General features: G+C 33.2%; 1 protein-coding gene across 1 annotated transcript; it reads left to right on the forward strand.

Annotated features, from left to right (window-relative positions):
* Positions 1-5,846: 5,846 nt before the first annotated feature.
* LOC117345198 (large subunit GTPase 1 homolog) lies at positions 5,847-23,468 on the forward strand. The gene is made up of 15 exons (XM_033908207.1): positions 5,847-6,036; positions 8,901-9,027; positions 9,938-10,058; positions 10,862-10,948; positions 11,549-11,635; positions 12,977-13,120; positions 13,682-13,766; positions 14,847-15,338; positions 16,176-16,277; positions 17,195-17,338; positions 18,147-18,270; positions 18,946-19,025; positions 19,668-19,766; positions 21,008-21,055; positions 22,339-23,468. The coding sequence occupies exons 1-15, from the start codon at positions 5,944-5,946 to the stop codon at positions 22,570-22,572; spliced, it is 2,067 nt and encodes a 688-aa protein (XP_033764098.1). The 5' UTR covers positions 5,847-5,943; the 3' UTR covers positions 22,573-23,468.
* Positions 23,469-23,472: the final 4 nt, after the last annotated feature.

The raw sequence follows: 23,472 nt of genomic DNA on the forward strand, positions 1-23,472 counted from the left end.
TATGTCGAATGTAATCTCGAGCTAATTCCACAGTGCCTTAATGCGTTCCTTTAGTATTTAATGGAAGAGTTAAATTGCAAGCGTTAATTTAATGAAAGCGTTGTGCAAAATTAATCGGATAGATAAACCAGCTCCCTAAAAATACACAGTATGGCCACCCTAGATTTCAACCATACGGTCTTTTTCAACGAATTAAGATATCTAAATAGAGTTTGGTGATCTTGTTTTTGAACATTATGACCCCCGAGCTTGAATTTGAAATTAATACTGTAAAAGTGAATATTTTCGCGCGTTGAAATTTTCGCTTAGTCAGCCTCCAAACTGTTGGCGGTGTGGAAATTTTCGCACTGTCAGTCATACTACAAATATATTCTCGCGTTGCGATGTCATAGAGAATGTATATTTGAGTCCGAGTTATCTCGGACGACATAACGTTTGAATGCCGACCTGGTTTACCACCAGGAACTTGCGTCTTGGATTTTGTTGCATCTAATTTATTTGGTGGAATTATTTGCTTTTCAATATCTTCACGTGTTAATATGTTCGCATGTGGATATTTCTGGGGAGATTTATATATATATATGATCGTGAAATAAGCGAAAATGTCCACGCCACGAACACTTTTACAGTATTGTTGATGGTTATTTCGAAAGCTTCAAAGTGTCAATTCGTTTGATGTTTCATCTATTCCAGGCGATTTGTGTTTCGTTCAGAGATTGTTCACGTGTGTTGTAACCAGCTAGATTTTCTTTTTCATTAGCGACTTTTCATATTGTTCATGAATCGTTGGTGAAAGCATTCGAGACAAGTTAGGAAGTTTAGTTGCGAGATTGGATTAGGCGGATATATTTTTGTAAGTGAGAGACTCCGTCGGCTGTTGGTTTTCTCTTGATTGTATTCTTTTTTGTTGTTTTTGTTGTTGTTTTTTTTGTTTTTATGGATCACATAGTCAAATTAACAATAATTTCTTTTTCGTCCGTGTTTTATGTGACAATACGTCACTTATATAATATGGCGGCGGAACGACAAGGTTAGTGTATCATAAGACAATGAAGATATAAATCTTTTAAATTCCCGTATGTGAATTCAAATCCCCACGAATGAGTCGCTGGAATATCAATTTATTATGTGAACTAAGCGAGTGCAATGGGCGTCCAAAGACTGAGTATTTCCTTTAAGTCGTGTAGGGGCAGGAAAACCCTAGTACATGGGCAAAATCCAACAAAAGAAATCTCGCAAGCATAAAAATGTGAAAAATTAACACCTTCAAAACATCTGTGGCAAAATGAAACTTGAAAAGGTACTACACATTCGGCAGTATGTGGTTTCCTTTTCACACTCGCCATTTTATTCAGTCTACATATCATGTAGGAGAAGTACATATAGCCACAGGCACAAGCCTTGTCAATCCGACTTTTGATATAAGACACGTTGGCAAAGGAAACTCGTGTCTGTATCATTGTTTTGTAAAGAAAAAGTAGTGTCGTCAATGACACCTGGTTATATATATGTAAGATATTGGCGACTTCAGTGACTGAAGGCGTTATTAGTGTAAGTTCGACTGTGATTGATATTTTTTCTGGGTTTCACGGGAAACAACACAGCAGGGGACAGCTATAGGATAAATTTACATCCCCTACAAGTATAGGAGGAGATAAATGGCATCAACAAAAAAAATCGATTCATAAAAATGTCATTATATTTTACAAATATAGAAATGTCTGGTGTTCTTCCAGTCTAAATCTGTATCACTACATTGTCCTACTTTACTTGTCCCTGTGGAAGCTGAAAAAAAATATAATGATAATAAAAAACCCCAACAAAAAGCAAACAAATAAACCTTAATTGCATAATGATTTTTTGTATCAACCTTCTATCTTAAGGATGAATTTTATTGAATGTATTTGTTTAGTTGCATAAAGTTATATTAACGTTATGTCCAGTATAGAGGTCAAGTCTAAAACTGTGACGTCAGTATATATATGAGATCTGACTGGCTAGTTGGGTTGGCGCGCGAGACCTTTGTGTGGCAATAGGTAGACAGGCACTAGTGTTAAGAGTAGAGTGGCGATGAGTTACTCTTCATATGATCGATTACGTCTAAAGCTATGCTGGATGTCAGTAACAATATGTTGTAATTATCTAAATACATCATCCTGCTGCTATGGATATGTTGCGTAGTGAGGAAACGTTCGAACTGTCTGTTATTTTGAGTCTAATACAACACCACAATCGTTCTGGAGTATTAATAAGATCCGGGCTAATCATATTTGCTGTTTTTGCTTTGTCTTTTGAATGACTTTGTACTTTTTCCGGCACAGCCGTATAATTTTCTTTTGTTCCCGGATATGACGCGACAGGTGACGTTACTGGTCAAGATGAAGTATGTGATTGGTCAATGTAGCGGTAAATGCAAAATGCAGAAATGCAGTTAAAGACGAAACAAAATTAAGATTGAATGCAAGCTGAATAAGTGGATGTATCTATTCAAATGACACATTAATCAAATCATATTCCTGATTCAAATGCTTAATTATTATCACCAAAAATGATTCAAACTGATATAATTTTGTTATCCGTGCTGAAACTCTGCATTTATTAATTAGCTCGTTAATTTATTTCACCAGCAGTTTTACATTATAACCACCAGCATTAAAACTATACGGTTTATCTTTTTTAACGATATTTCTTGTTTAAATTTCGTATTGAAGATCTTTTTATAAATTTTTGGAATGCTATTACTATATATATTAGTTCTCTTGTAGAATCACTAGTTCTGTATATTCCATTTCTGATTTTTATCAACTAGCACTTCCAGAGGCTATATAGAGTTGTAGAACCTCCTGACTGAGGCCATATTGTTCATCACGGAGTAGATTGTTTTATAATGGAATTGAAATCCCCAACATCTCTTTGAAATTCGAGTTAGTCAAATCTTATATATAATATTTATATCATATATAAATATGTTTTGATGTAAGTTTTAAATCAAGTTAATAATTTCTTAAATTTAACGAGAGTTAGTTAGTTAGTAAGTGTTTGTCACTTGGAAAGTCGTTTCATACGGCTTTTTGCTGTATCTTTTTAGATTCGGACTGTTGTATGAGTGGACACATGGCAGGACACAAAACAAAGAGTTTGAATCAGTTTGTAATGATTTCTTATATTATTTGTTTCAAATCACAATATCAACCGTTTCACAAATTATAACAGGATAATTAAGTCCACATGTATTGGTATTCCAATTGATACAATGTATATAGCTGGCGATCCAACTTTGTAAATTAAGCAAGTCCAATATAAGTTCTGATCACACTTGGTAATCCGTAGTGTACGTGTTGTCCATTTGCTGGTTGGGAATCCAACTAGCCGCCCGGGTCTCCGGTGTAACCATATAAAATAGAATTGACCATTGTCTAAATTGACACGTATACGAGTATATAATTAAGATGACTGACACGAAGAGGCGTTATCACAGGTAAATAAAACTGGACATGCAAGTGAACTTTTACTGAGATAACAATAGATGGTGTAATATAGCCTCGGGAAGGTATTTAGATAACAAAACATTGATCAGTGGAGAGTTCGAGTGTCAATCCTAATTGTTGGTCATCACAAAGAATTAAACATAAGCTTGGGGACAAGATTAATTATGTTCCATACAATGCATTGAAACAGATATAGGTACAGGTAAACACAGATTGAATAGAATAAAGGAACAAAGACAAAATATCGGAAAATTCTCTATGATAGTCGTCTGGGTTGTTCTGATAAAAAAATGTTTTAATCAATTTAATTAATCATTCTCTTTTGATTTTAAAAGTTGTATTTATTTATCTATTTCGTTTTCAATTATAGTGTACATATAGTTATTGATTTTCATTTTTTGTTTTGTTTTTCCTGTTGACAATAAAATGAAAATAATCAGATACTGCATGATTTGAAAACTGTCGATTAAGTATATTCATGAAACACTACAAACACGAGTGTTATCTCAATTGAATCATTTATTTATGTCATTGCCAAATCCAGACAATCACTTTTTGAATAATCTTAACCAGATACTTTTTAATTTTTTGTGGAATAGTAAAACAGACAAAATAAAAAGGGATGTATTAATACAGGATTACTGTGATGGAGGACTCAAAATGGTAGATATTAGACTTTTTATTGATTCTTTGAAGCTAGGATGGGTAAGAAGGCTATTTCAGAAGTCAGGTAAATGGCAAGTCATTTTAAAAACTATTATTGATCTACATATGCTATCCACCTGTGGTAATGAATATATTCGGGAGTGTCTAAAGAAATGTAAAAATAGTTTTTGGAAGGATGTCTTTCGAGCTTGGATAAGATTTGATGAATGTGATAGGGTAAAACAAATTAAGAAGAAAAATATCTGGAAAACCCCATTATGGTATAATAAAGACTTAACCATTGGAAAAAGAAGTATTTTTTTCAAGACCTGGTATAATAAAGGGGTAACAATAGTAGATGATCTTGTTAAAGATAATAATACCTATACTTTCTACACACTCCAAGAATTTATTCAAATTTATCGAATAAATACACACTTTCTCCAATATCAAGGTATAATATCTGCTATTAAAACATACTTAGCAAGGGTTGATTTTGAAAATTATAAATTGCTTTATCCGATAATTCCAAGTAATATTGATTGTTTCATAAAGAAGACAAAAGGAACAAAAGATATATATAATCTTATGGTGAAAAATAATATTGCTTTAACTGGTAGGAACAAATGGGAAGCCATAATGGAATTAAATGATTTAAACTGGGGAGTGATTTATAAAAATATTTTCAGGGCGACAAAGAATACAAAACTGCAATGGTTTCAGTACAGATTAGTCCACCATATTTTAACTACAAATTCCTTAATGTTTAAAGTAGGGCTAGTGAACAACCCATTTTGTACACTCTGCAATCAAGAACGAGAAACAATACTACATATCATGTGGGAATGTCGAGAGGTGCAGAGTTTTTTTTACAAAGTATCGAAACTCTGTTAGATGCATTTCTTATTCCGTTCTCATTTAATAAAAAAACTTTCATTTTTGGCTTATTTATAAATAATGAGTCCGCCATAGGTAACGCACTTGATAATGAAGTATTAATTATCATTAATTTTTTTATATATATAGGACAAGATGTTTACATAAAACTTTAAGTCCAGATGCTCTGATTAATTATTTGAAAGATTATTACATATTACAGAAATATATAGCTAATAGTAAAGCAGAGCAGGCAAAAGCAATATTGGACAATGAATGGAGAAAATGGAAACCACTTTTAGAAATTGCAGCCAGTTAATTATTTCACTTGTAAAGCGACATACAATTGTACTTTTTTTTTTTTAAAGTTACAGTACTGGCTTATATGCAATACAAACAATACTTTTGCACACGCCATTTACTTTGGATTTAGCCAAAAATACCCACGTGGAGGTATAACTACACTCTGGCTCTATATACTAGTTATGCTCAATATAAACAGTTTCCTTAAGCCGCTGCAGATTTATTTTTTTATCCAAAATTAGATAAAGTTATACATTAAGAAAGCTTGATTTCTCCTCTTCTCAATGATGTTTTATCGATATAAATACATTTTTCTAATAAAGACGTTATAATAGTTTACTTTCACTCTATTTTTCACTATATATTTAAATTGGGTTATCATATTACAGCACTGACTATGCTCCAAAATACCAGATTTCTGCAGTGTCAGAAATTGATCCGTCCGGAAAATAATCCGATTCGACGTTTGTTATAAGCAAGAAAATTCATGGTCGGTTGAGCGTTTTAATTTTACGTGTCAGGGAGTCAAGCGTGTGCTTAACGTTTACTACACAAAATATTGTGAAATTCACGTGTTGACTTTTTTGTTGAAGATGTAAATCGTGATACAGACACACAGAACATCAACGAAATGGGGAAGAAGAAACAAGCAGGGAATCTGGGAAAGAAACTGATCAGTGATAGATTTGGAAAACGAAAAGCTGCACCAAGGGGAGAAAACTTTGTAAGATTACGTGTGTCCCTATACATGAATAAGTGCATGCTACTTCGTACTTACTTTTCACTGATATATACATGTAGCACTAATATGTAAACCATGTTATAAATAACATCTTGATTAATTGCAAACTATACCAGTTATCACTACGTGTGCCAAAGTGAAACACAGCGGCTCGATTTCGTGATTTTGAGTAACATATGACATCAGTTAAGTAGTTAACTATATTAACAGCTTGACTTTTTACTCAAATACACAAAAATATACTCAGTTACAAATCTGAAACCTTATAAAAATTGGTGTTATCGATGTATAAAAAACTTTTTTTTTTTTTAAATGTCGATAACCCCAAAATAACACATTTAAACATATTTGGAATAGGTCTATAGGGATACTGTCCTATTGCTGTCTTGATCAAATGACAGAGAGGCCCATATTTATCTGTTTGTATATCTATGAGTCGGAGCATTTATATTTGTATATATATACATGCTCATGATTAATTAAAGCATGCTGTGAAACTAGACTTGGCTGATCATGACTGGTGACCAGGTAGAACAAATTAATCTATATCTACACTGCTTCAGTTTCTGGGACAGTAGTTGGTGGCCAAATATATCGCAAGTCGTTAGAGCATCCATTTGGAGTTCAGAAGTCAAGGGACCAAGTCCCGTCGAGTCATTGTATTTTTCCTTTCCTATTACAGTCATAAACAGGCATATTGATGTCCTTTCAAGTACCTAGAGACTTCTATACTGGGGTCTGTAGACTTTATTAAGTAGAGTAAAAATTAGGTCATGAAATTCTATTTTTAGAACAATTAACTGAGACACAAAGGTTATAATCAATTAACAAATTAAAGAACTGTGTTGCAATCTGGTACCTGATCATGACCAGTATATACTAAGTATATATTCACATTATATTGTGACAAAAATGTAGCTATTGCTGTTTGATCACACTGTGACCAGAGACATATACAGAGAGATAAGTAACATCGCTATTTCCCCGTACACGTAGTGGCTCCCTTTATTCATGACCACTCAAGCATATCCCTTATCGAGAGCGTCCTGTCTCCTATCAAACCAAGCAAGCGCAGGTAAATTGGGCTTTCCGCATGTGTGTATCGATGTATTGGAACTTGTTCGACATGTTCTGGTTAATCCGCCATTACGTCAGGTCAAAACATCGTCATTTTAAATACACACAGAAAACACATCGTTTTATTTTGGCCACTACAAAAGTTACCACATTAACCAAAAACTATCAAACTTATGGGATATAGTCTTATTGATCATGCACATTGTTGTCATTTATCCGTATTTTCGAAAATCCATTGGGTCCTGTTCGACATGTCCAAGTTTGTAATAAGCCGCCATTACGTCAGACCAAAACATCGTCAATTTTAAACGCACACAAAAAGCACATCGTTTTATTTTGGCCACTACAAAAGTTACCACATTAACCAAAAACTATCATACTTATGGGATATAGTCTTATTGATCATGCACATTGTTGTCATTTATCCGTATTTTCGAAAATCCATTGGGTCCTATTCGACATGTCCAAGTTTGTAATAAGCCGCCATTACGTCAGACCAAAACATCGTCAATTTCAAACGCACACAAAAAGCACATCGTTTTATTTTGGCCACTACAAAAGTTACCACATTAACCAAAAACTATCATACTTATGGGATATAGTCTTATTGATCATGCACATTGTTGTCATTTATCCGTATTTTCGAAAATCCATTGGGTCCTATTCGACATGTCCAAGTTTGTAATTAGCCGCCATTACGTCAGACCAAAATATCGTCAATTTTAAACGCACACAAAAAGCACATTGTTTTATTTTGGCCACTACAAAAGTTACCACATTAACCAAAAACTATCATACTTATGGGATATAGTCTTATTGATCATGCACATTGTTGCCATTTATCCGTATTTTCTAAAATCCATTGGGTCTTATCAACATGTCCAAGTTTTGTAATTAAGCAGCCATTACGTCCGACCAAAACATCGTCAATTTCAAACGCACACAAAAAGCACATTGTTTTATCTAGGCCACTACAAAAGTTACCACATTAACCAAAAACAATCATACTTATGGAATGTGGTCTTGATTATCATGCACATTGTTGTCATTTATCCGTATTCTCGAAAACCCCATATAGGGACTTTTCGAAAATTGGAGATTCCCGCCGATCTTTCCTGCGTTGTGCTTGACTTTCATACTCAAAATACAAACACTTGGACAGCAAATTGTGATATATTTCATATTGATGACACTTCTGCACTTATTAATAAAATTAACGCACATAATTGGATCTTGGTGATGATTTCAAATAGAAATTATCGATAATTATGTGTCTGGTTTTCAAGTTTTCTCCAATATGGCGCCTAGTGAGGACTGAACCGAGCGACCGCAAAGGATTGTGGGAAGGTCAGGGGCCACTATGTAAACACAAGGGCAAATAGAGAGCTTCCAATCTCTCTGTATATATGTCTCTGCTGTGACGTATCAAAAAAATTATTAAAGAAAACAAAAGAGGAATACAAACACTGGGTGGGATCGGTTTCCAAATGCAAAGTTCCATATATACAGCCTTCAGATTTGCCATCAATATAGGTGGATGTAAGAATCAAAGGAAACTGTGACAAACCAAACTCGTTTAGAGTTCATAGTCTGAGGTTCAGACTACAGATGTGTTGGTATTTTATGTTAACATTCCTAGCTGTTAAAAAGTGACAGTGTCTGTAGGCAGAGTTCAGTATACAAAAAATGTAAATAAACATTCTGAATCACATTACAATTTATTACTTGTTGCATTTCCTAACATTTGCATAATCGTTTTACTTTTCTAGCTCCATACCAGTGAACTGCAAGATGGTTATGACTGGGGACGTCTTAACCTCCAGTCTGTCACAGAACAGAGTAACCTTGATGATTTCCTTAGTACAGCAGAACTAGCAGGAACAGAGTTCACTGCAGGTCATTATTTATTTTTCAATTTATAAATCTTAACAAAACCATTTTCTATGTATAATATGTGCTACAGCTGATATTACCCTTATTTAGCCTCCATAGCTTCAGTGAGTTTACACTTTAAAGTTGGTATCAGTTCCACAAGGAGACAAGCACAAACAGATATCACAGTTTCCAAAAACACACACACATACATGTACACTACACACATGTATCTTGCATAGGCCTAGGGGAGGCCATCCTTAAATGACCACAGGTGTTGGTAGGATGTTAAAGAATACAATACCAAAGATTTATATATATATAGAGTCAGTAAACCAGAGTATTTTTCCTATTGGTACTCCTCATAATTGATTTCATTCTGTGTGGCTTAAATTGCATGGCGGACATGGATATATCTACGATATAATGTTTTTAATTGTGTTTTAGAAGTCTCCTTACTACACATATATGTGAAATGACTAGTCATTGAAATGTTTTGCATACATTTCAGACAGCTTTGTATGTAACAATATGGTTAATTTCCAATGTTGGTCTAATTTTTTTTTCAAAAATATTTTCTTTTTTTGTAATAATTCTAAAATTATCTTTAATTATACCTAAAAATGTCATGTGTTAAATAATGCACTTATTTGCATATGTTTTTTTTTTCTTTTATGTGAAAATATGCAAGTAGGTAGTATTAAACATGGCTGACTTCTGGTCTTCCTAGACATGCATGCAGTGTCCAGTAGACATGGAAATGTGTATTGATACATGTGTTGGTCAACTTGATACAAAAAAATAAAATAAAAATAAATTAAAAGCATTGTTCGTGAAGCCAAATAGATGATGCTATGTACTGTTATTCAAACCTTAGCATGTCGTGTAGATATACACAGTATTCATGTGACATTGATTATTTTTTTTATTTCAGAGAAGCTGAACATAACATTTGTAGATAAAAACAAACATTCAGGACTGTTGACGACTGAGCAGAAAATAGAGGTTGAAGAATTGCAGAATAAGCATAGAAATGTACTCAAAATTCCAAGAAGGTAAACAGTTAATATATGACATTGTCAGGAAATGAAAATTCAATTAGAATTTTCATATAGTTTGCACTGTGATAACATCTATCTCATTTCAACCAAAACATGTCTGGCTTGTGGTGAAAATCATATTAAGATTTTAAGTAGATTTGAATTTTTCTTGAAAATTTATATTTCATGTATAATAAACTTGAAATTGATGATTGTAATGATTTTGATTTTACTAAAATTTAACATTAAAACAAATTTTGAGATGAAAATGTCTAACTAACTTCTGTCCATCAATCAGCTGATTTATCTTGATCTTTTTTTTTGGCATCAGAAAATGTACTTTTTGTCAAAGGAATGATCTTATTTAAATTTATTAATGTGAGGTATTTAATAGTCAGCTGTTGATTTGCCTTGTAAAGTGTGTTGAAATAGAGTATAAAATGTGGCAGGTCAAGGAAAAGATACTTTTCCCCGCAAATTAATGATAATAATAATTACTTGAGAGTAATTTGAAGTTGCTAATATACTGGTATTCCACTATATTCTATATTACAGCAATATAGCTGATTTAAAGTGGTTCACAAATTATTTATTTATTATGCATGGTTATTTAGCATTAAGCAAACCATGATTGTTTTTAACAATTCCCAGGGAAGCATTTACACAGCTAGAGGTGCCATTGTGGTTCCAACAAGCTTACATTCAACATTTCTTGCACTGCCCTACTGCATACTCATTGAAATTTGAGTCAACTGAATTATCGATAAAAAAACTTCATTTAACATTATTTGTTCAGCATTTTGATTTTCTGTTTTCAGACCTGCCTGGACCAGTACCACAACACCAGAGGAATTAGATCGCCAAGAGAAAGACTCATTCTTGGAATGGAGGAGGACGTTAGCAAAGTAAGTAATCATTTTAGTTTGGTATTCTGACTTAACAGTTCTTACTAAATGTATACAAATTAAAAATATCAACCGAAAAAAATGCTTTTCAATTGTGTTAAGCTCATTGCCGTAAGTGATAAGTTTACATCATATTATGTATATAGTGAGTATCTGTGTCAGAATCTTTAGATATGACTTAATTGTGCATCTTGTGTGGCTTATTGTTGTGATGTTATTAAAAATACGTTGCAATTTTTCCATTTACCAAAAGTTATAAATAAATTTTTTCATTCCCTTTAAAAACTGATAGTGAAGTTCTTTGAGGTAGTTTTTAAATTCATTCCAATTCTCATATGCCAGCCATTTTGTATTTGTGTATAAAGTTTGGATATATCCAAAGACCCGATATATCACCGACACCAAATTTGATTTCAGAAAAGAAACAATTTTCTTCTTTAATTTTGAACTTGAATTGAATTATTCAATTGAAATATAAGATAGGTAAACTTATAAGTGATTTAGATTATATCTTCATCATCTTAAAATGTTGAAAAAACCCCTTTCAAATGAAAGTATACCCATACCAGTAGTTGATTGATGTTTATTTGTGATTTTCAGACTACAAGAAGTAGAGGGTATTGAATTGACACCGTATGAAAAAAATCTTGACTTCTGGCGTCAGCTTTGGCGAGTTATCGAAAGAAGGTAATAAGTGATATTTTGATACATGCCTGGTATCGCATAGAAGGAAACCTCATGCAAGTTTTCATTTGACTTTTTAACAAGTTTTTTAGTCTGTTTGAAAATAACTCCTTCAAAATTCATACAGAGAAAAGGTATTAAATAGGTATTAAGGCATTAAAAAGGTATTAAAAAGGTGTGAAATAGGTAAAAATAAGTCTATACTAGTTAATGATTTTTTTATATAAATGAATAAGTCTTTTAATTGAAAGTCTTTAATATACATTGAATATTATATATACAAGCTGTACATGTACATTAACATGTTGTGTCTGAAATGGTATAAAACTGAATTGTCTCATACAAATCACAATATCTGAGATACAGCACAGGGACTTGTTGTAAACTCAGAGTCCCTAGTATATGTGTCTATACTAATGTAAATATATATATTTTGGGTTTGGGAATTTGTGCCAAGTCCCTATGAGGTGTAGTAAGGTAAGTTGACTAAAAATCATCCATGTAGGACACAACTGTGACTGTATTTATTTAACATTGTGAATTACAGTATGGGTATTTTATTTAAGCAACAATTCCTTTATGTATTCACACTATTGGTTGGATGGCACAGTGGTAACACACTTGCCTTTCACCAAGACGGCCGGGGTTCGATTCCCTGATCGGACGTGAAAAGGTATGGGGTCACCTGCCCCGACCATGTGGGTTTTCCCCGGGTACTCCGGTTTCCTCTCACAGTAAGACCCCTCGCACGCTTCCATCCGTGCCAACAAGGATGATTAATATAAGTTTATATAACTTGTTTTGCAATTGTTGTAAAGTAAATAAAGATTACATTTTTTTTTAACATAGGATACAATATAATGTACTAACATCAAATTTTGTACTTAACAATTAGTAGTTAATTGACTGTTGCCTACAGAGGTAGCATTATGAACTGATATTTATCACGTAACCTGTAAGTTATCCAGTGAATTCGCCCGTGTAATTTTTTTGCATGTGTCACTCGCTATATATAGTGTAATATACCTTGGACAGAGTATTTTTCATAGGCTTAACCAGTCTGAAATACATGGGGATTGTGACGTCATAGTATAGACAATGACGCGGTGTCATGAATTGTGAGTCACACAACAAAAAGGGTATCTCTGCATGATTAAGTCCTCCAATTTTTTTCCGGCTCTTTAAAACCTGTCAAAATGTAAGTTTTCTGAGTAATACAATAAAAAGTATGTTAAATTTGTTTTGGCAACTTCAAGACTTGTTTCATAAAATCTCATATGAAATGGAATCTACACTTGAGATCATATATATATATATATTACATATGTTTTCTGTCCATTTCAGTGATGTAGTGGTTCAGATCGTCGATGCCAGAAACCCGTTGTTGTTTCGCTGTGAGGATCTGGACGCTTATGTCAAGGAGGTAGATCCAACAAAGATTAGTTTGATTCTGATCAACAAGGCAGACTACCTAACACCAATACAAAGGTCAGCTAAGTTACTTAAATAATTAAAATCTATATATACCTATAATAAAAACACGAACCTTCTTAAACATCCAAGTCACATGAATATATTTTTTCAGCAATATTAGGATGACTGTAATTTCATTAGGAAATTCACTTGCAGTTGTTGTCAATTTTTAAAGTTTTTCACAAAATTGTTTTTGAAACAATAAGTGGGTCTTTTGTGTATTGTTAAAATGTTTCTTGTCGTCTTTTAATTTACAAAAAATGACAACTACCAAGTCCCATTGACTGTGCAACAGTACTTAATGATGACACAGGTTTGAGATTTCAGAACCAACTAAAAATAAAATATTTTCATTTGAGTGAGACATAATGATTGTTTTTATCATTAACACTAGTACTAAACCCATGATTGTGCAATCATTTTCACCGATTTGGCTGATCATATAAATATTTTTTTTTTACTCCAGTTAATATATCTAGACATGCATGCAAATCTTGGTATCAGTACTTAAAATTTCTTGAAATGTTGATGCATTCCTAATATTATAAATCAATAAGTCAATTATTTAATTTTCAGAAATGTATGGTACACATATTTTAAAGACAGAGGAGTGCAAGTGGCATTTTGGTCGGCACTGGAGGAGACTGCACGGCAAAACGAGGTTAGTACGCATCGTATCAAACTTTGTATTCATGACTTTTTCTCTTGTTTCGTATTTATTGATCACTAGAATTAAAAACTTTATCTTGACAGGAACTGTTTAAAGATTTACGGAATTTAATGGAAATAAAAACATATTCAGTGATTGCAAGTAAATTTTCTCTTTAAAGAGGCAAAATCAAGAAAAAAATTTAAATACCTTTTAAGTACATGTACTTGAAAATAGTTTTATTATTTAGCTCCTTGCTTTTTAGGCTTTGTTTGTGCACCTTGCACATATTAGGTTGAATACATTTTATAGGATACAATATAATGTACTGACATCAAATTTTGTTCTTTACAATTAGTAGTTAATTGACTGTTGCCTACTGAGGTAGCATTATGAACTGATATTTATCACGTAACCTGTAAGTTATCCAGTGAATTCGCTCGTGTAATATTTTTGCATATGTCACTAGTGTAATATACTTTGGACAGAGCATTTTTCATAGGCTGAACCAGTCTGAAATACATGGGGATTGTGACGTCATAGTCAAGAAAATTCAAATTGTAACCTGTACATTAAAAATACATTTAGTAATCAATTAAAAATAATATAATCACTGTCAAAGTTTTACAGACTTTGCTTGTTGCTGTTGTAATTGTGTGCAGGATATTGGACATTGTTTGACAATGCACCAAGGGGAAGTAATTCAGGATATGTTTTTGGAAATTCTGTGTCAATTAACTTTTCTGGTTTGGCAATTAGAATTATGTTAAAAAAAGTGAAAAATATCATTTTGTAATAATGTTTATAATTTCAGGACAAATTCTTTGTACAGCTGCAACTTGATAATTAATTTGATTATTTTTCTGCTGGTCAACACTTGAAGAAACTTATACAAAAATGTGTGTACATTTTTGAATCACTTTTCAGTATACATACCTGTGACAGTTATAGAAAAAAACTCAAAGTTAAAATTGGAAATGAAAAACTAGAAATGTTAATACTATCCAAGAAATCCTAATGTTTTGCTGTCATTTCAGTTGTAGAAAACACATTGTTAAAGTTTATTATAACCAGACGTGTTTGTATTTTTAGGAGAAAGAAAATGAAGAACAGAAGGACATGGATCAGTTGGAAGAGGAGGAGGAGGAGGAGGAGGATAGTGAAGATGATGATGAGATGGACGATAACAGCGAAAGTTTTCAAAGTGAAACGAACCAAGTGTCAAACGAAGTTACAGAAAGACTGCAGACTGATCATGTTGTTAGTGGTACAGAAAAGGAAGGTACATTTATTGAGACAGAAAAGGACATGGATACAGTTACTACGGACAGTGAGATCACCCAATCACAAGGAAATTCCGAGGACAGTACGACAGTTCTCATGGACAGTGATGCCAGTTTAACTGACGGTACACAAGCGGGTGCCGTAGGTGGTGAATGTGATGACTGTGGTGGGGAAAATGATGAATCCTCAGATTTCTCAGAAGGTGGAGGGAAAATTCTGAACGGATTAGAGCTACTTGAAGTTTTTAGATCTCTCCATACAGGAAAAAAGTGCCAGGAAGGTCAGACAACTATTGGAATGGTAAATATTTTCACAATTAATTTTGTTCTCTCTGTTTCTTTAAGTGGTAACATTTATACAGAATTACATTAACTTGAGTTATTGTTCATAGAATATCATCCGTATGATCTGAACAAAAACTTTGATATATCTTCTAAAATTGACCCAGTCTTGTAAATATAATGTTAAAATTGAAAACATGATTTACTAAATTTGAAAACTTGTATTAAAACAATATGGTTTTTTTCAACATAGTCATTTTTTATTACTTTTTTTTCTGAACATTATCTTCAGGTTGAAAATATGGTTTGTCTCATGAAGTTGACAGTATACATACCGTACTAGTTATCAAAACGTCACTCATAAACATTCTTTGGTTGTGTAACGAAAATCCTTTCATAAAATAATAGTCATTCTTGTTGTCCTAAAAGGAACCATGACAGGTCTCCTAAGCTAGTTTCAGAGAAAACTAGAATACCTGCAGAAAACCCAGTCTGTCTAACACATGCTCTATATCCCAAGACTGTCAATCATCTCGATCTGACACCTAACCTATATGTTTCCCATCCAATCAGGGAATCTAATTCAAACTGTCTTGGTGAAAGTAGAGATCGAAGCTCTCTGTATCTTAATACAACTCGAAAATATTGTTCAGAAAGTTATTACAAATTTGTCTTATTTCATATCTTTAATATTAAAGAGATCAGTGTGTTGAATCAGAACAATACTAGTAAGTGATCATTGTAACAAATCTATATTAAATTTTGTCACACTTGATAATACATATTTGATTGGGGTTTTAATGTCCAGGAATATTTTGATTTGAAATTCATTTTTAATAATTATCTCCATTTCTAGGTTGGTTATCCAAATGTTGGCAAAAGTTCTAGTATCAATGCTATCCTGAGGACGAAGAAGGTTCCTGTGTCAGCTACTCCAGGACGGACTAAACATTTTCAGGTGAGGGTTTGAGAGTATATTCCTACTTCATTATATATACACCAGTATCAAGTCAGGGTTTGAGAGTATATTCCTACGTCATTATATACACCAGTATCAGGTCAGGGTTTGAGAGTATATCCCTACGTCATTATATATACACCAGTATCAGGTCAGGGTTTGAGAGTATATCCCTACGTCATTATATATACACCAGTATCAAGTCAGGGTTTGAGAGTATATTCCTACGTCATTATATATACACCAGTATCAGGTCAGGGTTTGTGAGTATATTCCTACTTCATTATATAAACACCATTATCAGGTCAGGGTTTGAGAGTATATTCCTACTTCATTATATAAACACCAGTATCAGGTCAGGGTTTGAGAGTATATTCCTGCTTCATTATATATACACCAGTATCAGGTCAGGGTTTGAGAGTATATTCCTACTTCATTATATATACACCAGTATCAGGTCAGGGTTTGAGAGTATATTCCTACTTCATTATATACACCAGTATCAGGTCAGGGTTTGAGAGTATTCCTTCTTATACATATACACCAGTGGGACATTTACTTGTCTCCCAACAAAGTCTTCTGTTTAAGATATAATTCATCAGATGTAAAACAGGTGTGAACAATACAGGTCGAATGTGCCTCTTGTGTATGATTTATATAGTTGGTGAAAGGCATGTGTTATTATATATATATATATATATATATAATAAAAAACTTAATTCCGTAACCTATATATCAGCATAATGATATCTGTATACAGAAATATCTAATTCAGTTTTATAAAAAATAGTTTCTTCCTTGACTCTATAAGATCTGATATTTCACCGCACCTTAAGGAACTTATTAGATTGTTTATGTCAGTAATCTTGGGATGATGTGGATATTTTATCGTGTTAGTACGGTTGCCATGATTACAGACCCTGTATGTGGAATCAGACCTAATGCTGTGTGACTGCCCAGGACTTGTCTTCCCCTCCTTTGTCTCCACTAAGGCTGAGCTGGTGATCAACGGGATCCTTCCGATTGATCAGATGCGGGACCATGTGCCTCCAACATCTCTTGTATCCTTTTATATGTGGGCTTGTGTGTCATTATTGGTTTTAAAATTTCATAACGCCAAGATTATCAATGTTTAGCTATAATTATTTGAATTGTTAATTAGTGATTTTTATAGTTAAAAAGATTCTATTGTTGGTTATGTTAAACTTTTGAAAAAAAAAGTTTCTTTTCAATGAAATATCACTGGTAACCCCAAAAGATTGAATTTCCTCGTGCCAGTTTGACTTTTTCAATGTAAGTTAGCGTTTTAAATGTCGCAGGAGTATATTCACTGTAATTGAGGAAATTCAATGTGAAGTGAGGTATTCAATGAAACATGAGGAAAGTCAAGGTGCCATGAAGCGTTACGCATCAGCGCACACGACAAATGGTAGAATTTACCTGTACTACTGGAACATCTAACACCGCGCATGGCCTCGGATAATGTTTTATATTGAATTATTTTTCTGCAAATCAATGCACTTTCATTCAAACATTCAGTGATTATTTATGTCATATTAACAGCTTATCCCCTGTTTGACCTCTATTGATTTATAACTCCTGCCGCAAGAAAAACAAAGAAATTATTATTTTCGTTAATTCAGCTAATAATTATGTAAGTTATTATAATTAAATGTGATTTGAGAAAGATGTCCTTAATCTCTGATGCTTCTGCTAGTCTTAAGAGCCCTTTGGACCTAGGCCTCTAGCTTACAGTTAGTTAGACACCCTGTCACATAGAGAACCAGAACAAGTAGAATCAGTAGGATGTTGGAACAGTTTGACCAAGGGTACGTCATGTACATATAAAACAACCTTAACTAAAATTAGATTTGTCAACTGATCCCAAAATCCATCCTTGAGGAGACCTACTCCATCAACCTGCCTGAACCAGCTGAAGGAGAGGATCCAAATCGTTGTCCGACGGCTGGTGAACTCCTCAATGTGTACGGATGTAAGTGACCCTGCTGGTAAAATACTGAAGACATACTTAATTTAATGCACTCAATTTTTTGTGCAAAACCAAGTCAGATTAGATTTTCGGAGTTCCAACAATGATTGCCATAGATACCAATGTAGATGAACTACAATTAGCACAGTCATAATGTAGCAGAGTGTGTCCAGTGCAAAAAAATGCTAAAATAAGATTACCGCTAAAATATATAGGTTTACAGTATATCTGAACTACAAATAATTCAATTGTCCAGTTACTTCGAATTGTGATCTTATGAAAATTTTCCACTGATTTCAGCAAACTTATTTGGATAGCCATAAAGTTCTTCATATATGATAACTTGCCATACCTAGCTGTCATTATCTACAATTGTTCAAATCAGTCATTAATGCAATAAAATACTACTGCCATAGGGACTCACCACCCATGCAAATTATATGATACTAAATATATGGGCAGTGGAAGTGCCAAGTTCCTGTGTGATATCTAGTACATGTATAAGGATCAGCTGTGCAGGTTTCTAATTTCATTGAAGAATAGAATGAATAAGAATTCTATCTTCAAATTAAAATATTTTTACATCGTTCATATATAGTACGGAATAAAATATTTTAAACCAATATTTATTAAGAGATTTCTGAATTTCTAATTCTTATATGATTGTGTCTCACTTAGACATGCGAGGCTACATGACAGCGAATGGACTTCCAGATTGCCCAAGAACATCACGATATATCCTCAAGGATTTCGTCCATGTAAGCATTTAGTTTAGTACATCTTAATTATTGTAATCTGCTCCGATTATCCAGGTGACAGGGAAATCTTGTACAGGTTAAAATGGGAGACAAATCTGTGAATGAAGGGAGGGAGAAAGAGATGCTTCCATTTTATCCAAAAATGTTTAGACACCGAATTTAGTTTGATTATTAAATCATAATAAGAAAACTGTTCAACATCAGGACCAAACAAATAATTCTTTACTGAATCATCTGATTAATCAGCAGAAAGTGTTGTTTTTTTCCACAGTGTAATAAATATTTTATTTTCACTGTAAGACTTTGTAGATTGACTGGGAGAATGTAGGGATACTGTATGCATTTTCTGTCCAATCTGATGTATTACACAGGCAAAATGTCTTCATGTCAATTCAGGTCAATTTAAAGTCAATATTTTCAGGTCAAATTGACTTGAAAAGAGCAGATTAGTCAATTCATGTCAAGAAATTGACCTGAATTTGACATGATATTGACCTGAATGTGACATGAAAAAACTTTCAGGTCAGTATTTTTTCAGGTAAGATTTACCTCCAGACATTTTGCCTATGTACTCTCCTATTTCTGTTCATATACTGTAATGTTTGTCTTGATATTTAATAAAATCTGTTTTGATGTAAACAGGGAAAGCTGCTATACTGTTATCCACCACCAGACGTAGATGTGGAGACTTTCCACCCGACACGTACCACGGTTACCTCGAAGAAAAGAGCCCCTGATAATGTAAGTCATTCCTGTCAATTCCGTTATATCAGACTTATTTTGTCATCTGTCCTATGCCTGGTGTCACAGCTCAACACGCCTCCTGGCTACATTTAATATGTATCACCGCTCACAGGGGGGATAACTCTTACAAGCTGTACTCATACAAGGGTTTTGAAATTTGAAATCTTTTTCTCTGGAGATAGCAACTTATGAGTGTTACATATACCATTAACTATTGTAATTTATTGAGGGTAAAATTACAAAGCCAGTATAGACAGGGATCTTAAATGGACAGGTTCCAGTTTAGCCAGGTTATTCTTTCATCATTTTACTGATGAGGGAGAGGGGCCATAATCAAATGTTAGGCCAGAGGCAAACTGGTTGAAGAGCTGTCAAATTTATTTTTAAACAATATATACATATGAATAACCTTTATCTGTTACTGTACCTACTTTAAAGTCACAGCAATTGAGATTGTGAGCATTGGAAATGATATTGTATATGTCTTGTAAATAAATGCATTGTTGAAAAAAAAGGAAATCTCGAAAAAGTTACAAAAAAATAGTACCTGTTGAGTATCTTTGATATAAATTTTGATATAGATAATTAATCGGTAAAGTGAAATTATAGGTGAAAGTTGGGTGAGAGATATAGGCTTAAATTAGGGGATCTGATGTTCAAAACACAAATTCCTACTGAATGATTGTAAATGCTTTCATTTTATTTAAAGCATAAATTCTCGCTGAAAAAAATACAAATGGATGGATTCACAAAAACTTAATTGAGCACTTCTAATCAATATATCTATTATAATACATATTGTCATCAGTATTTTAATGAAGATATTTGACGGAAACGTAATGGATAATCACCAAGTTCAGAAAAAAATCTGCAATGATTACAGCTTTTGTTATTTTGTATCATAACCTGATGATTTTCTAAAATGTGCTCATAGTTTTAAAAGTACAAACAACATTCTGATAATATTTCTTAATTAAGATATAAGTTAATAAAATAATTTCTATCCTATGTGCTTAATTAGTTGACCGGAGAAGTACAATTTCAGCTATCACAGGACAATTAAAAATTCTTATTGTACGGTTGGTTGGTTTTTAAAACCGTGCTTCTACTTCATAACTTTCTCCAATGCTCTTATCAATGATATATTATGAATAGGACATTCAAGAACTTTTTGATCATCAGTGATGAAATTCTCTCTAACTCGGATTTTAATACCTTGTTTCTATTTTGTCTTTCAGACCCCAATGTCAGTTCCAAATAGACTTGACAGGGAGTTTTTTGCCAAGGTAAGTAAAATGTCATTTACAAGCATCAGCAATCCTATATCAGATAACTTATAAATGGACTTGTTATAATTCTAAAGATACAAAATTTGTCATCCTTATTATTTTTTTTTTCTATAGATAAAAAAAATTGTCATCCTCATCTGTATAACCAGAGGCGTCTGCTTCCGGTTAATATTAATAGAAAAAAAATCATCCCCTACTCCTACTATATCAACAAGTTTTAACACTTGATGATCTACGGTGCATCACGGTGCATCGACTGTGGAACGGAAGTAGACCTGATTGGTCGCCAGCTCTATAAACAATACTAACTATATTTGTAGATCTTCAAGTGTTACACCTTGTTGATATAGTAGGAGTAGTGGCTAATATTTTTTTCTCTTAATACCAACCACAAGCCTGTAGTATTACCTTGGTCGTTCGACATGCAGTATTCACAGTCAGCTAGAGACTAGAGGTTGTCAGCATTCACACCATTGAAGTTTGATTTAGAAAGCTGCTTTTCACTTCACAATTATAATTTAATTTGGCATCTTACTTCTGTTTTATTGTTTAACTGTAATTGAAAAATTTTTCATTTTAGACGTAACTTTAACAATTAATGGAAGTGTCCACCGAGATAAGATTCTGAATATCAATGCGGGATGACTTCTGAGGGGCCAGATTAAAGAATGTCCCATGACTAATGTGATATGATTCGAGTACCAAACCATCAATCATTTCTGTATTATTTCTTGTATGATTTCGAAGACAAAACCCTAACAGTTTCTGTTTTATCTTCTGGCTATCTTTGTTCTGTTAAAAGTGAATCTAATTAAAATATAGATGGTCAATCTCACTAGGCTACATGAACATCTAACGACATCGCACAAGGGGTCAAGTCAGGATGACCTTTGTTATCTCAATATTTCACTTTGAGGTTGAATTGTCAATTTTTCGATGTCATCGATCTCACCCATTCGTCACATCATTCATCTCAAGCTAACCATTTCGGTACAGCATGTATATAGCTATATGCTTCGTTGGACGAAATGACAGTTTGACAGAATATGCAAGCTATCCACTCTAGTCATGCTATTTCACACATACAAAATTCACTTCCAAGATTTTGTAAGTAGTAATTTGATTGGTTAATCCAAAAGGTCATCCTGACGTGACCCCTTATATGATGTCGTTAGATGTTCATGTAACATAGTGGGAATGACCGCTATATTTTAATTAGATTGGTTAAAAGTATGATTATGATACTTTCAAAAGTTTAATTGCCTTTTATAAAATTTCAGGCCGATCCCAAAATTCATTCCAAAGGCAGTAGGAATGTACCAAACTATGTGAGGATTGAAGGTCTGACCCAGGTGGGAGCTGGGTCGAGTGTTGAGTCCAGTCAAACATCTTCTCCATATGGCAGTATGCAAACTCTCAACATGGAAAAACCTTGGAAAAAACACAACAACAGAGGGAAAAAGGAAAAGCTAAGGAAAACTTTTCACCATCTCGATGATGTTGGAAAATACTGAAATGTGATTTTGTGTGACTCGAGTCAGACCAGTAAGATTGGTGTAACTGCTGCTCATGCAGATAGGTATTTCCTGGTCCCTTATGCAGAGTGATGGGATTGGTATCTTTTCGGTCAGCATGTTGAATTCAAGAGGTATCTTGGGGTTTATTGGTCACCATGGCAACGAAAACTTGAATTATTGTTATAAACACAAGCTTCAAACTTGTATAGTAGTCTTACTCTATTAATATGATATATTTTTATATAGAGGTTAATATGTGTACTGATTTATCATCAAAATTGTGTCCATATCCTCTTCAATTTTAATGGTTTTACAGCCGGGTAATTCTATGTATAACATAACGTGGACAAATGAATTGATTATTTAAGATTTGATGATGCCCTGCTATTTTGAGGTAAAACTTGATTCAGATTTTTAACCATACTTTATGTAGGCCTTCACAAGTTTTGGAGGCTATGATTTTTTTACCCAGACTCACAATAAAAAACTTGTGTGTCATGTCAGGAAATTTCTGTCAAAATTTGCCTATGAAATGAGATAGCATATAATTTTGAAATAATCTTGCCTTTGTCAAAAACCAAACTTTATCACCATGGTTTTTCTACAATTATTAGGTAAATTAGACTAATGATTTGAGCAGTGTACCAAAACACCTACTTAATGCATTCTAAATCCTGTAAAAGTGAAAGCAATGTAATTCGAAGTTCAGATGAAAGGTAACTTCGAAAAATGAAATGTTCGATTTGAAGTATAACATTTTTATTGGTAAACATAGCATTCACTTAAACAATGTCAGATGTCATTGTTTTCACAATGTGGCATGCAATTGTTTGCTATATATTACCATAATTTTTTGTTGATCATGCAGGGAATGAGAAATAAAAAGTTTAAAAAAAT

The sequence above is a fragment of the Pecten maximus genome, chromosome 16 (assembly GCF_902652985.1).
Source record: "Pecten maximus chromosome 16, xPecMax1.1, whole genome shotgun sequence".
Classification (NCBI taxonomy): domain Eukaryota; kingdom Metazoa; phylum Mollusca; class Bivalvia; order Pectinida; family Pectinidae; genus Pecten; species Pecten maximus.